Consider the following 13,693-nt stretch of genomic DNA (forward strand, 5'->3'; position numbering starts at 1 on the left):
CAAAAGTTGGAATCAACCCAAATGCCCATCAACAGATGAGTGGATCAATAAAATGTGGTATATACACACAATGGAATACTACTTGGCTGTAAGAACAAACACACTACAAACACATGTGATAACATGGATGAATCTTGAGAACCTTATGTTGAGTGAAGCAACCCAGACATTGAAGGACAAATACTACATGACCTCAATGATATGAAATAAACAAGCTGCCCTACATAGCAAGAGACTGAACGATAGGCTTACAGGAAATCGGAGGGTGGAGGAAGGATATGAGCCGATGTCTGCAGGGGTGGAATTTAAGATGAGATGGTGGTAAGTATGAACACAAAGAAGAGATAAAAGGGGGGCAGGGGTTGCCTTTGGTTGGGGCTTTGCGGGTTTGAGGGAGGCTGGGGATGGGCGGATGAGTAACATTGCCCAAAAGTGGGGGGAGGGAGGGGTAGCATACGAACACAGGAGAGGGTCAGGTGATGGTGGAGAGTAAAATGCCGAGAAAATCATATCAAAATATAATAAAGAGGGTTACCTGTTTAGAATGCTCGGAGGGGAGGGTCTGATGCAGGACGGGCTCCTGGGGAATGTCTAAATGCTCATTCTGCCAGAGTGGGTGACACCATGGGGTAGAAACCCAAGTAGTGAGAGTGGGGGTGGACCCACATCCTGGGGAGGACTAATGCCATCAAATAGAGGGAACTGTATCCCTCGAGAGAAAGGGTGGCTCCCAGGGCATTGGGGCAGTTGAGTAAGTTAGGACCTGAACACTATTCCATCTATCTCTGGAAGTGGCTCCTCAGGAAACGGAGGTTGGCTATCACTGAGGGCACCAAGGTGGAAGGGAAAATGGACGTTAAATGTGTGGAACCAAAGTAAATGGGGGGTAAGAGAGGAGTTTCTTGAGAGTACACAAGGATGGATATAAAACATGTAATTTTACACTATAACATATAGGAGATGACAGACTGATAATGTAAACCATAATGTAAAACATAGGATAACTAAAAATGTAAAGAACTGTGTATCCTAAAGTATGCACCACAATGTAAGCACATATGTCACCTTGTTAGAAAGCTAATGTCTCAGACTCTGTACATCACTTTAAGTAAATATGATATGAATAGGGCGTAAGAGTATCACTGTGGAAGGGAAAAGGTTTTCTGGTGGATGTGTGGGAGTGCTGTATATTATATATATACAGTGCTGTGGTCTAGGACTCCTGTGAAGAAAAGCTGAATAATTAGGGGGGGGGGGGGGAAAGAAAAAAAAAAAAAGAAAAAGATAGGATGTGGAATTTTTTCAAGTCAACATTCTTTATCTAAGTTCTTTATCTAACTTTATCCAAGTTCTTTATCTATTCTTTAAACTCATCGCTATATGCCATTCCCTAGTAAGGGACCATGAAATTATATTGGGCTTCAAATTTCGGGGAGTTCTGGATCACAGAGTGTTTCAACAATGGCAATGGAGGGATACTGGTATGGGGTACCAATGACAGGTGATATATGGCTGACAGGGAGCTGTACAGAACATATGTCCAGGGTGCATGGTAATGTTTGGATATACTCATAGTGGCAACAATTAAAAACCACAGTAGGGGGGGTACTGGGTTCCTGGCCAGTGGTGCTCTGTCGTGGTCCCTAGGGGAGCAGCGACAGTCTCCCAGGTATAGAGGCGGGGACCAGGAGGGAGTGAGGGTTCAACAGTGAGCCCCTGATGCTAATGACTATGCTTGTGAGCTGATAAACCCAAAATAAGAACAAGGCCTAGAGCAACTTTGTGCCTGGGAATTTCCTCCTGTCAGCCTTCATGTTACTCAAATGTGGCCAGTCTCGAAGCCAAACTCAGCATGTAAATGCAATGCCTTCCCCCCAGCGTGGGACATGACACCGGGGGATGAGCCTCCCTGGCAACGAGGGACCACTATCAACTACCAACTGATGATGCAACTGGAAAATGACCTTATACGGAAGGTTCAATGCGGATCAGCAGAATATCCATGTCTACATAAAATACCATGACTTTAAAATGCTGTTTGACCTAAAGTAAGGGGGAAATGGAAAGGAGAAATGAGTTTATATGGCTACGAGTTTCTAAAAAAGAGTCTGGAGGCTGGCAGAAGGTTTGCCCTCATGCACAACTGAGCAGAGTCAGAGAGACAGATAAAGCAGATACAACCCCCAGATATTGGTTCCTTTGAGGGCTAAAGAGACCCACGGGAGTTATGGTCATGGCCGATGGGGTTAACTACCAGGGCAGATGGCCCCTCTTTGGAAATGGTGTTTATGTGTGATGAATCTGGACTCAGATGGGATCTCCCTTCATAAGACTTTCATGCCAATGTGCTGGAGGTGCAGTTAATGTTGGGGTTTAAGATATATTTAGGGGATTTGAATCTCTGGACTGATAATGTGATAGCCAGGTCCTGAGCCTCAACAGACTCCAGCACCTACAATCTGATTTATTGGACTTACCACACTCAGCTAAGATGGAGTTGAAGAAGGACAACCACCACACCATGGAGCCTAGAGTGATTACAACTGAAAATGGGAGGATTGCATCCAGCATCCAGGTGGAATCTGACCCTCCTCTTGACATAGAGGTGCAATGGACACAACCAATCCAATGTCCACATAGAAGAGGTGGCATTGGAATGGGAAAAGTGGACATAGTGGACGAAGGGTATGGGGAAAGGCAGGAAGAGATGAGAGGTGGAGGCGTCTTTGGGACATGGAGCTGCCCTGGATGGTACTTCAGAGGCAATCACCGGACATTGTAAATCCTCACAGGGCCCACTGGATGGAATGGAGGAGAGTATGGGCTATGATGTGAACCAATGTATATGAGGTGCAGAGGTGCCCAAAGATGTACTTACCAAATCCAATGGATGTGTCATGATGATGGGAACGAGTGTTGTTGGGGGGGGGAGAGGGGGGGTGAGGGGATGGGGTTGAATGGGACCTCACATATATATTTTTAATGTAATATTATTACAAAGTCAATAAAAAATAAAAAAAATAAAAAAAAAAAAGAATTTGACCTTATGCAATTGTTTGAGCTAACTGAACAGTTTCTGATTTCTTTATGTTTGATGTTTTAGATCAAAGTACACAGGGAATGCTATTGGAAGAGGAAATGTGTTTAACATGGGAGAGAAAAAGAATAATCTGAATGCCACAAGTATGAGATGGGGTCCGTGAGTGTAGGCTGAAACCTTGTCGTTCTTGTCTCTGACCTTGATATTATGTGTGTCCTGCAGAAGAAAGGTAGGCTTCTTCATGGCACAATTGGCACATACACACTTGGCACAGAAGCCAGAGAATCTGAAGGTGAATTCAGGGAATGGTGAATAAACTATAAGTCCTGTTACTGCTTCATACCATCAAGTGTGCTGCAAAATGGCTGCTATTTCACTTCTACCCTCCAAATCTTCCATAAAAATTTCCCTTGTGCCCAGTCTAAACAGAAACATGCAGGAAAGGGAATTCTGGGAAATGTAGTTCAGTTTAGATGAATTGACATATGACAAAGACACTATAATAAGTTCTCAATAAATAATTTATTGAATGATTGAATATATCGATACTCAGGTTTCCACACTAGTTACAACAATTAATTTAAATTTAATAAGGCTATACCAAAGTATTGTCAAACAACTTCAGACTTAGGTAAGAAAACTTTACTTGAAAGGATTATACAAGAGCTGGGGGCGGGGGGGACTATGGCAATAAAAGGAGGGGGACTATTACGTAGAGAGAATGCTCAGGCTATGAGATCTGCAAGCATCTCAAGGGTTAGGCAAAAAGATTTTCTTTTGAAGGAAGAGTAAACAAGGCTAGAAAGAACTGGGTGCTGAGAAGTGGGATGAAAGGGTGGCATGATAGGATATTAGATCAAAGAACCTTTTACCCTGAGGCCAGTATATTCTCAGAGAAGGGCTGTTAAGTAGGGTCTGTATGCTAGCTCAGGCTGAGGGTGGGCCAAAGTTCAGGGGAAGGGAGAAGGAAAGAAACTTAACTATAGTTTATTTAACAAGTATTTTGTTCCAGTTGATCAGCATGGACAAGTTGTTCGGCTAATCATTTATGATGCAAAGAATGGGAATTTGCAAGGTCTGAGTCTGGTCTTCTCATGGGAAAACAAGGGGAGGACATCCTTTAGTCTTAAATAAGTCCAATGGGGAAGGATGTTCCTTGCATAAGCAATTTATGAAAACAAAGTGATGTCAGGATTTCTTTAACCAAATTACTGTTTTCCAGGGTCACAAGGTTTAGGTAAAGTTCAACACTGTAAATATTAACATTCCCTCATAGAATTACATTTATTGAAATACATTTTCTCTTTAGCCTTTTGCCCTCCTTTCAGAAATAGCTCTATGAATCTCCCTGCCTTATTGATTTCAAAGGTATTATTAAAGATATTGCCTGCCATATCAAGGATAGCCAAATATGGCTGCCTAAGAATATCATCTGGAAAAGTGTTGGAAGGGATATGCAGTAAATGGAACTCTCATATATTGGTGGTGGAAATATAAAATAGTGCAGCTAATTTGGAAAACATTTTGACAATTTATTTCTCATGCTTACCACATGACTGCAATTCTACTTGCACATATTTACCTAAGAGAAATACCTAAGAGAAATAAAAGCATATATCCATGGAAAGCAGATGTGGCTTGACTGATAAAGCATCTGTCAATGATATGGAGAGTCCAGGGTTATATCCCCAGGGCCTCATGACCACTGTGGTAAGCTGGCCCACATGCAGTGCTGCCATGCAAGGAGTTCTATAGCATGCAGGGGCGCCCCCGTGTAGGGGTGCCCCACACGCAAGGAGAGCCACCCCACATGAAAAAGAGCACAGCCTGCCAAGAAGAGCTGCCTCACACACAGAGCTGACACAGCAAGATGATGCAACAAAAAAGAGATGCTGCTGGATAATGCAAGCAGATACAAAGAACTCTCAGTGAATGAATGCAGCAGACAAGGGGGGAAGAGGAGAGAAATGAATGAATTAAATCTTTAAAAAAAAAAGCATATATCCACAAAATGATTTGAACATGAATGTTCCTGGTAGTTTATTCATAATTACTCAGAATCAGAAACAAACAAATGACCTTCAACTGGAGAATGAATTTAAAACTCTAGTTCATCCATGTAATGGAATATTCTTCAGCAATAAAAAAGGAATGAACTATTGTTATGTACAAGAACTTGAATTGATCTCTAAGGCATTATAGTAGGTGAAAGAAGTCAGTCTCAAAAAGATATATACAAAATAATTCCATTACATGACATTCTGAAAAGGGAAAACTATTGAATCAAAAAACACATAAGTGAGTTCTAACAACTTGGTATCTGAGAAGAGGATCAATCACGAATGAACACAAGTGAAATTTTTGGGATGTTGGAATGTCCATTGAATGACCAAGCCATTAACTAGAAGAGGCTACTGTGTCTGTATGTATGTCTTTCAGGTCTTCTCATTCATCAGTGAGAAATATCTCATTCTCATGATGCTTTTTGTTCTCTCTCTAGGCTAAAGTTATCTGCCAGGATATTTCACTTCAGGGGTCCACAGATGCTCCAGATGGTAGAGAAATCCTTGGGGAAGAGGCTCCCTGAATCCTTAACGGTGAGATTGTGTCAGTCTTAGGGAAACAAGGAAGAACAACATACTGTGAAAGGAGTGAGAAAGAGAATGAGCATTCACTGAACATATTTCCAGTGCCTGACCCTCATTCATGTTGCAACCCATTTACTTCACTGAACCTCTCTTTAAGGAAGATCTATTATCCCCATGTCACAGAAGAGGAAATAGAGGCCTAGTTACATGACTTGACCAAGACAACAGAATAGTGAGTGGTAATGATAAGATTTGAATCCGTTTATATTTTTTGCTCTATAAAAACTCAAAACATTACCTTGTACCCTTCCAAGAAATGTATTGTGATAAAAACAAAGACTTTGCCAGAATTGCAAGTGTATTAGTCAGTCAATGGAGTACAAATGCAAAATACTAGAAATTGGTTGGTTTATATAAAGGGTGTTTATTTAGGGTAAGTGCTTACAGAATCCAGGCCATAAGGCAGAATTTACTTTCCTCACCAAAATCTATCTTCACGTGTTGGAGCAAAATAGTTGCCGATGGCTGTGATGGGTAGGACTTCCTGGGTTCCTCCCTTCCAGGGTCTTGTTTCTCTCTGAGGTTCAAGGTTAATTTCTTCCCAGGGCTTGCTTCTTCCTGGGCTCAGGGTTCCTCTATTCCTGGAGCTGGCTTCTCTTTCCTCTATGAGCTTACTTTTTGGGGCTCCAGCTTAAGGCTTCAGCATGAAACTCCAATATAAAAACTCCAGCATCAAAAACTCACCAACACTGTTCTTTGCTGTGCCTTTTATCTGTGAGTCTCCACCCACCAATGGAACTCAACACCCTAATCATAGCTCAATCATGCCCAGGTACATATCAGATTACAAACATAATCCAATATTGATTTTTGGAATTCATAATCATATCAAACTGCTACAGCAAGGTTAACTGAAATCAGTGAATTAATGTTTAATTTATTCTCCCTAACAGTCATGTACTTGATGAGAGGATAACCATCATGATTACCCTTTGAAATTGGTAAAACACCAAATCTTTGGCTATTTATGGGGTATAAACGATTTTTTTTTGCGTGTGAGCAAGAAATTTTGTTTTAGATATGGGTAAATGAAATTGTATAATAGAGTTTTCTTCGTAATAATATTTGTTGCAAAAGGACTGGAATATTAACAGGGATAAAGAGTGCCATTGCCATATTATAATGGTATCAATACTAAGAAGATGTAAAGAATGCTGAAAGTATATGGATTTAGCAACAGAACTTCAAGTAAATGTGGTAAAAACTGATAGAAACAATAAGAGAAATAGACCACCCTTAAGTATAATTAAAGACTTCAATACTTTTCTCACTCTAATTGATAGAATAAATAGATTGAAAATTGATAGAGATATAGAAAACCTGAACAGTACTATGAACCAACTTAACCTAACTAACGCTTATAGAATACTCTCCCCAGAACAGCAGAATACATGTTCTTTTCAAGAGCACAAGGAATTTTTCAAACAGAGACCTTATTTTAAAGATAAAGAATCCAAATCATATCAACTATTTCTCAAACAATAGTGGAGTTAGACTTAAAATAAAAACTTAAAGCTATCCAGAAAATCACCAGATATTTAGAAACTCTACAGCATGCTTCTAAACAACCCATGCTTCAAACTCACAAGAAAAATGAAAGTTCCCCTTGAGGGCACAGAAGTCTGAACAGATGCTTGTAGAAAGGTTAAAATAACTTTCCTAATGCTTGATATTCTCAGACTCTGGGCACAAAATCCCATTCTATTTATACTATGCTTTGTCTTACTTATTCTCCAGAGCTTATTACCCTTTCTAGAAGGTAATTTGGAACTCTTTGTTTAAAAAAATTTTAGTAGTTATGACACAGAAATTACCATTCTAATATTTATAATGACAGGTACAAGTGCAAAATCTTGTGTAAGAGTTCCTTAAAGAATTAACTTTAAATTAAAGAATTATAAAAATCTGAATAGGAAATATGATGATTGAATTAGAATTCCTCCATCTAATGGATATTATACCATTATTAAAATGATTATGTAGATTTGCACTTATTGAACTGAATTTATGCCCACATTATAGCATGTAAGGAAAAAGCAGATGTTAAAATAAGGTATAAGGTAATTTTACAGTTTAAAAATTGTTTATATATGGAAATAAATGGAAATGGAAGTATATTGCTAAATTCTATTATGTGAAAATAGATTATTGTACATTTATTTATTTATCTGAATGTATAATTGTATTCTTATCATATTCTCATGGTTTGATCAATAAGTTGTCACCATTTGGGGAAGTAAAGTAGTACCTGAACACAGGTTAAATTAGATGCCCCAACAGCTACCTTCCCCGATTTCATAGACATACGTCTTGTCCTCATCAAACACGAGGCAATTTTCCATCCTTGCTAATGTGCCAACCCTCCCTACTTTCTGGATAGTGCAGGTTTATGGAACCATCTTCCACATGAACCAGGGAAACCCATTCAAGCTGAAGGCCCTGGTGGACAAGTAGCCTGATTTTAATACAGTGGTTGTTGTACCTTGCGAGTAAGTAAAGTTGCCAGATGTGAAAAGAGTAAACGTTTATGTTTTTATTTGCTGTGTCCCTATATGTGTCTGGAAATGTGGTAGACCCTGGGGAAACAGAAATGAATCGTAAATTTGGTAAACAAGTCCATGTCCTCTAGAAGCTCACAGCCTGGAGGAAAACGGAGAAGCAAATAAATCACAACATGTAGTGAAAATGTTCGTATGAACATACAAAAACAGAAGCAGCCCTGGTAGAAAATCATTTAAAATTACAGATGTAAGAAGATGCAGGAAGAAGATCAGAGAGTCTTCTTGGTAGATGTTTTGCCAAATCTGGAATTTGAAGATAAGTTTTTGACAGGTTTACAAGGGCATGAGGTACATTCTACACAGAGATAATCACATGTACCTATACAAGAAGGTGTGAATCAGTACAAGTGTTAGGGAAAATATAAAGAACAAATTTCAATGTCTTAGGGTAGGAATATAATTTCAGTGCCAAGCTTTTAAAAATCATTCAAAGTGCTTAATACATTTCTAATACAAATATTTCATAAGCACATTGAAAAATGTAAAAATCCATATATGCAATAACATAAATGGCAACCAAGTAGTATAAATTTGATTTATGTTATTTACTAATAAAATCAAAATACACAGTGCTCTTTTAAAAAAAAACACCAAACTAAACAGAATACAAAAATGGAGAAATTTCAGTTACTGATTAAAAGCTAAATTTGAATTATATATTTCCTTATATAAATAATGTGACTTTTGAAATCAGAGATTGCCAGTGGTGTCATTGTTGATGCACTTCTCGACAAAATTTTCCTGCCATTTCACTCTAGTTGGGTAGGTGTCCTCTGGCTCCTTCCTTCATCTCCAAAATCTCTTCTCTTTTATGATAACTTTGAGAAGATCTTTTTCATCAAATTTTGTTTACTGATTTTGCCAAAAATGTAAACTTAAAAAAAAGTACAAAAGTGCATTATGGCTTTTATTTAAAGCAACATGTATCTTCACTTTGTTCTGTTTCTTCATAGGTAAGTGATGATATTAGTACAAATTTACCTGTATTAATTTCAATATTATCCTGTTCATAATCAATATATCTGAGACTCTGAAACAGAGCAATATTTATTCTTGCAACAGAAGCTTACCTTTATCAATAAATTTTATCTTTCTGTTGATTATAATACAATTATAGGAAAAGGGTTTGCCTTTAGTTGATTTTTGAAAATTGTAATGTAATATATAAGTAACTTGTTTAGCAGTTTTTTAATCCTAAATTGAATAATGGAGTCCCTAACATTATCATAATGTAAATGATTCAGGAATAATGATAGAACATCAAGAAGAATATCAATATTTAAGCTTATAAATATATCACAGTATAATGGAATACTAAACATTAATATTGCAATCACTGGGTATAAACCATTTGATTTATTCTCCTTTACCCAACTGAACAGGTGATGACTGATGACTTTGATCACTATACCAACACCTACCAAATTTATTCTAAGGATCCCAAAATCTCTCGAGAATTCTTTGACACAGAAGTCATCAACTGGAAACAGCATTTACAGATCCAGAGTAAGAGGACTGGAATATGTGCTGGCTTCTGGGACTGCCCTTTTATGCTGTCACTTTTCATTCCAAGTACATTCCCCTACAAATTCTACTTCCTTCTGCCAAACCCCAGGCTCATCTTCTGCTGTCTAATTCTTATATTAACTTCCACCATCTTTTCAGGGGATAAGAACTCAAAGACTGCAAGTTCTGGGATTGATATAAAGAACTTTGAGTAATATAATTTCTTGGGAGTTAAGCATTCATGATATATTTCGCTGACATATTCAGGATCCCTTAGGGTAATTGAATGTGGGAACAGAGCTTCCCTTTGGCCTTACCTTCCTGGAATAAAAAATCACAGCTCATTCTTTATAGAGCATCTCAGGTCACCAAGGACAACACTTGTGGTCGTAAGCTCACCCTCTGGAGTCAGACCATATAGGATGGCATCCTTGCTCTGCCTTTTATTTAAATGATTTCGATCTTAGTATATCTGTTACTGAGTTTCCTCATGTATAAAAATGAGGTTAATAAAAGTACGTAAATGATTGTAAAGATTAAATGAGACCCTGAATGAAAGAGGTTAGAAAAATAGCCGGGCATGTAATATGTGCACAATCAAGGTTAGCTACTTTTTTTAAACACCATATCTCCTTTGATTTCATAGAGATATAGTTAAAATTTCTAGTGTTATCTCCATGTTGCATAAGAGAAAATATGCTCTGAAAGGGACTAAGTGGGACACATGATTAGTGGCAGCAGCAACACCAGAAGCAAGGTTATCTGATCTGTGTTCTGTTCTCTTCCTTTGGGCAGTTTCTCGTAGCATCTGAATGGACAATACATCTTCCCTTATGTGCCCTGCTCTGGGTTCACAATCAAGACTGAATGAGGTGACACAAAATATTGCAGCCACAAAATTGGTCAAGGCCAAGCAAAAACAATGCATTCTCTACAGGATGGCTGAGAGAGCAAAGAAACTGAGCCCTTCTTTGCTGGAGGCAAAGAACTTGTCTCCTAAATCTGTCAAACCCAAGGACATATGAGTCTGATAAATGATGCTCTTCACTACTCGCTACTGAAATAATTTCCAGACTTCTCTTCCTGCTCTCACTCTTGCCTCTATTTAATCCATTTTTCTGCACATTAACCAGAATGATCATTTTAGTACATAATGTGGATTTTGTCATTCACCTACTTAAAAGTCACAAATGTTCCTCTGGTCACCTTGAATAAAATCCAATTGTCTTTATTGGCTTTGAAGATCCTTCATGACACATCAGTTTTTCTTATCCCTTTTGCTTATTCCTTCCAGTAGCTTTGGCCTTCTTTTTGTTGCTTGGTTCTCATTTGCTCACTCATGATTTGGGACCTTTGCTGCTGCTGTTAATCTGCCTACAAGATCCTTTCCTCTGATCTTCACATACTTGCCTCTTTCTAGCCATTCAGACTCTCAAATGTCATTTACTCAGAAAGCACCTCTAAAACCACCCCCTTCCATCATTCTTCATGACATCACCCACTTTTTATTTTTGTTGAGATGCTCATGATCTGAAATCAGCTTATTTCTATATTTATCTACCTAATTGTTCTTTTACTCCTCCTCTGCAATACTGCAAATCCCATGGGAGCAAAGACCTTCCCTAGCTTGGGCATGGACATACCCTCTGCATCTAGAACAGTGCCAGATATACATTAGGTCTTAATAAATACGCATATAAGGAATGAATTCACTTCACAGAAAGGTTCCCAATAAAGAAAATTTAAACAAAATGTGTACACACCTTTACACATACATATTCCCCCACCCAACATTGATTTCCAGTTTAACAATGAATAGAATTAAAAAGGTGGTGAGGATTTGATTTGGAAATCCTCAACCCAATGGCCTTCTGGGTGTTATGCTCCTGGAAGAGTTTTTTTCACATTGTCTAGCGCCTTACATGGTAAAGCACCTCATGTCTATAGTCTCATTTGACCCTCTAGTCATCTTTGTGGTATAGATGAGGTAGGAGACATTGCCCTCATTTTCAGCAGAAAGCAAGCTCAGATGATGAGATGGTTATCCAATGTCAGGTGGATGGTTAATGACATTACTGGGGCTTGAGTATAGATCTTCCAGTTTCACATTCAGGGCTCTTTCCCAGGACACTTCCTGAAGCCACTGAAGCCTTCAGTGTTCTGTAAGTTGGGAGGCATCTGCACTCTGTGTCATCACCCCTCTCTGAACTTCAGCTTTCTCATACATTCAGCATGGTTGTCAAAGGTCTTTCTGACACCAACCTTCTAAGATTCCATGATTCTTAGCTCTGGCTTTACTAATTACTTCTGTAAACTTTGGGGCACTCATTTACTCATTTTCTTATCTGTGAAATGGGGATGCTTATCAACAGCACTGCCCTGTGTGGAGGGTAACAGCAATGTTGAGAACAACCTTACTTAAGTTTTAGAGTTCTTATTGTTTGTTAGGCACTGTCCTAGATACTTGTCAGACAATAGCTCTTGTTCTATTCATGTCTGTCTTTTGAGGGATGTGCCATCAATATCCCCATTTCATAGAAGAAGAAATAGAAGCAGGCATTAAGTTACCTGCCCTAGGTCACACAACTAAAATCGCTATGAACTAAGGTAGTCTAGCTATTGGGTCTATGTTCTTACTTACATTCCTTTTTTGTTGATCAAGAAAATTGGGAAGTAAACAAATATAATACTTCACAATATGACTGGTATTTTGGGCTTTTCTTTTCCCTTGATCCCCCACACAGCAACAAAGAAATATTTAAACTCTCATCTCTTGATGTCACCCACGCTGCCCTGGTGAGTGGACTTTGGCATTTTGGCAAGAATGAAGAGAGCCAGAGATTCATTGAGTGCTGTATCCAAATCTTCCCCATCTTCTGCCTACTGAGACCTGAGGGCACCCCTGTGTCCTGGTCCTTGATGGACCAGTCTGGAGAGGTGAGTATGGCAGTCACCATGCCCAAGTACCAGGCACAGGGCCTTGTCTCCTGTATCCTTTATTCCCAAAATCATGTTATCGATGAACTTGACGTCCTATAATATGACCATACAGATAGACCCAACAAAATCATTCAGAAGATTAGTCACACTTTGCAGTAGGTCCCCCTCTCCTGTGACTGGAACCAGTGGAACTGTGTGCCTCTACGAAACCAACCCTGAAATGAAGACTGTGTCAGATGGGCCTGAGTGTGTGGGAGAAACTGATGGGTATATGGAGAGAAAGAATAACATGTAATCAGTGGTGAAATAGTGGGGTCTACACTGTCCTTGAATCACTCGTGGACGGGCAAATCTGGCCTGGCCAGATCTTCCTGTGGTAACTCCTGGCCTTGTTCAGCTCCATAAAGATCTGCATCTTGGGGCCACTTTTTACTCAGCTGTATGCTGCCCTGATTCTTCTTCTAGAAGTCAAGTTCAATGATGGAATGTTGTCAGTGGGCTCCTTTTATTTGATGACCCTGTGTTTTATGTTAAGAAATATATATTTACATATGTGTTCAGAAAAGTTTAGAAGGCAATGCATTGAAATATTATGGTGAAATATGGTGGGCAGTAGATTTTAAAATTTTTAATTATTTTTAAAATTTAAAAATTTAACAATTTGTTACTTATAAAATAATAAAACAATACATGTAGTTTTCATGTTGTAGTTTTTTATTGTGGTAACATATATGTAACAGAATTTTCCATTTTAACCATTTTTAAATATATAATTTAGTGACATTAATTACATTTACAGTTCTGTTCTAAATCACCACTATCTCTTACCAAAACTTTCTCATCATCCCGAACCGAAACTCTGCACTATTAAGCAATAACCCCAGCCCCTAATATTCTCTATCCATCCTTTGTCTCTGTGAATTTGCATGTTCTAGATATTTCATATAAGTAACATCAGACATTTAGCCTTTGAATCTGACTTATTTCACTTAGCGTGT

General features: G+C 38.6%; 1 protein-coding gene across 2 annotated transcripts; it reads left to right on the forward strand.

The window, feature by feature from the left end:
* The first annotated feature begins 9,634 nt into the window (after positions 1–9,634).
* Positions 9,635–13,298, forward strand: LOC101415033 (glycine N-phenylacetyltransferase-like). 2 transcript variants are annotated; one of them, XM_058306379.2, is made up of 3 exons: positions 9,635–9,755; positions 10,605–10,774; positions 12,498–13,298. In XM_058306379.2, exons 1-3 carry the CDS (start codon positions 9,635–9,637, stop codon positions 12,792–12,794), a joined length of 588 nt encoding a protein of 195 aa, XP_058162362.1. In that variant the 3' UTR covers positions 12,795–13,298. The 2 variants fall into 2 exon arrangements, 1 of the variants encoding a protein (XP_058162362.1); XR_009187791.1 differs by lacking the exon at positions 10,605–10,774 and having other exon boundaries at positions 9,668–9,755; positions 12,500–12,610.
* Positions 13,299–13,693: the final 395 nt, after the last annotated feature.

Source organism: Dasypus novemcinctus, chromosome 10 (assembly GCF_030445035.2).
Source record: "Dasypus novemcinctus isolate mDasNov1 chromosome 10, mDasNov1.1.hap2, whole genome shotgun sequence".
In the NCBI taxonomy this organism is placed as follows: domain Eukaryota; kingdom Metazoa; phylum Chordata; class Mammalia; order Cingulata; family Dasypodidae; genus Dasypus; species Dasypus novemcinctus.

Excerpts from the sequence above, each read along its gene's own strand:
- LOC101415033 (XM_058306379.2), top strand. The coding sequence starts at position 9,635 with ATGACTGATGACTTTGATCACTATACCAACACCTACCAAATTTATTCT. Across the intron at positions 9,756-10,604 it reads ACAGCATTTACAGATCCAGA|GTTCACAATCAAGACTGAAT; the intron begins GTAAGAGGACTG and ends GCCCTGCTCTGG. Across the intron at positions 10,775-12,497 it reads AATCTGTCAAACCCAAGGAC|AGCAACAAAGAAATATTTAA; the intron begins ATATGAGTCTGA and ends GATCCCCCACAC.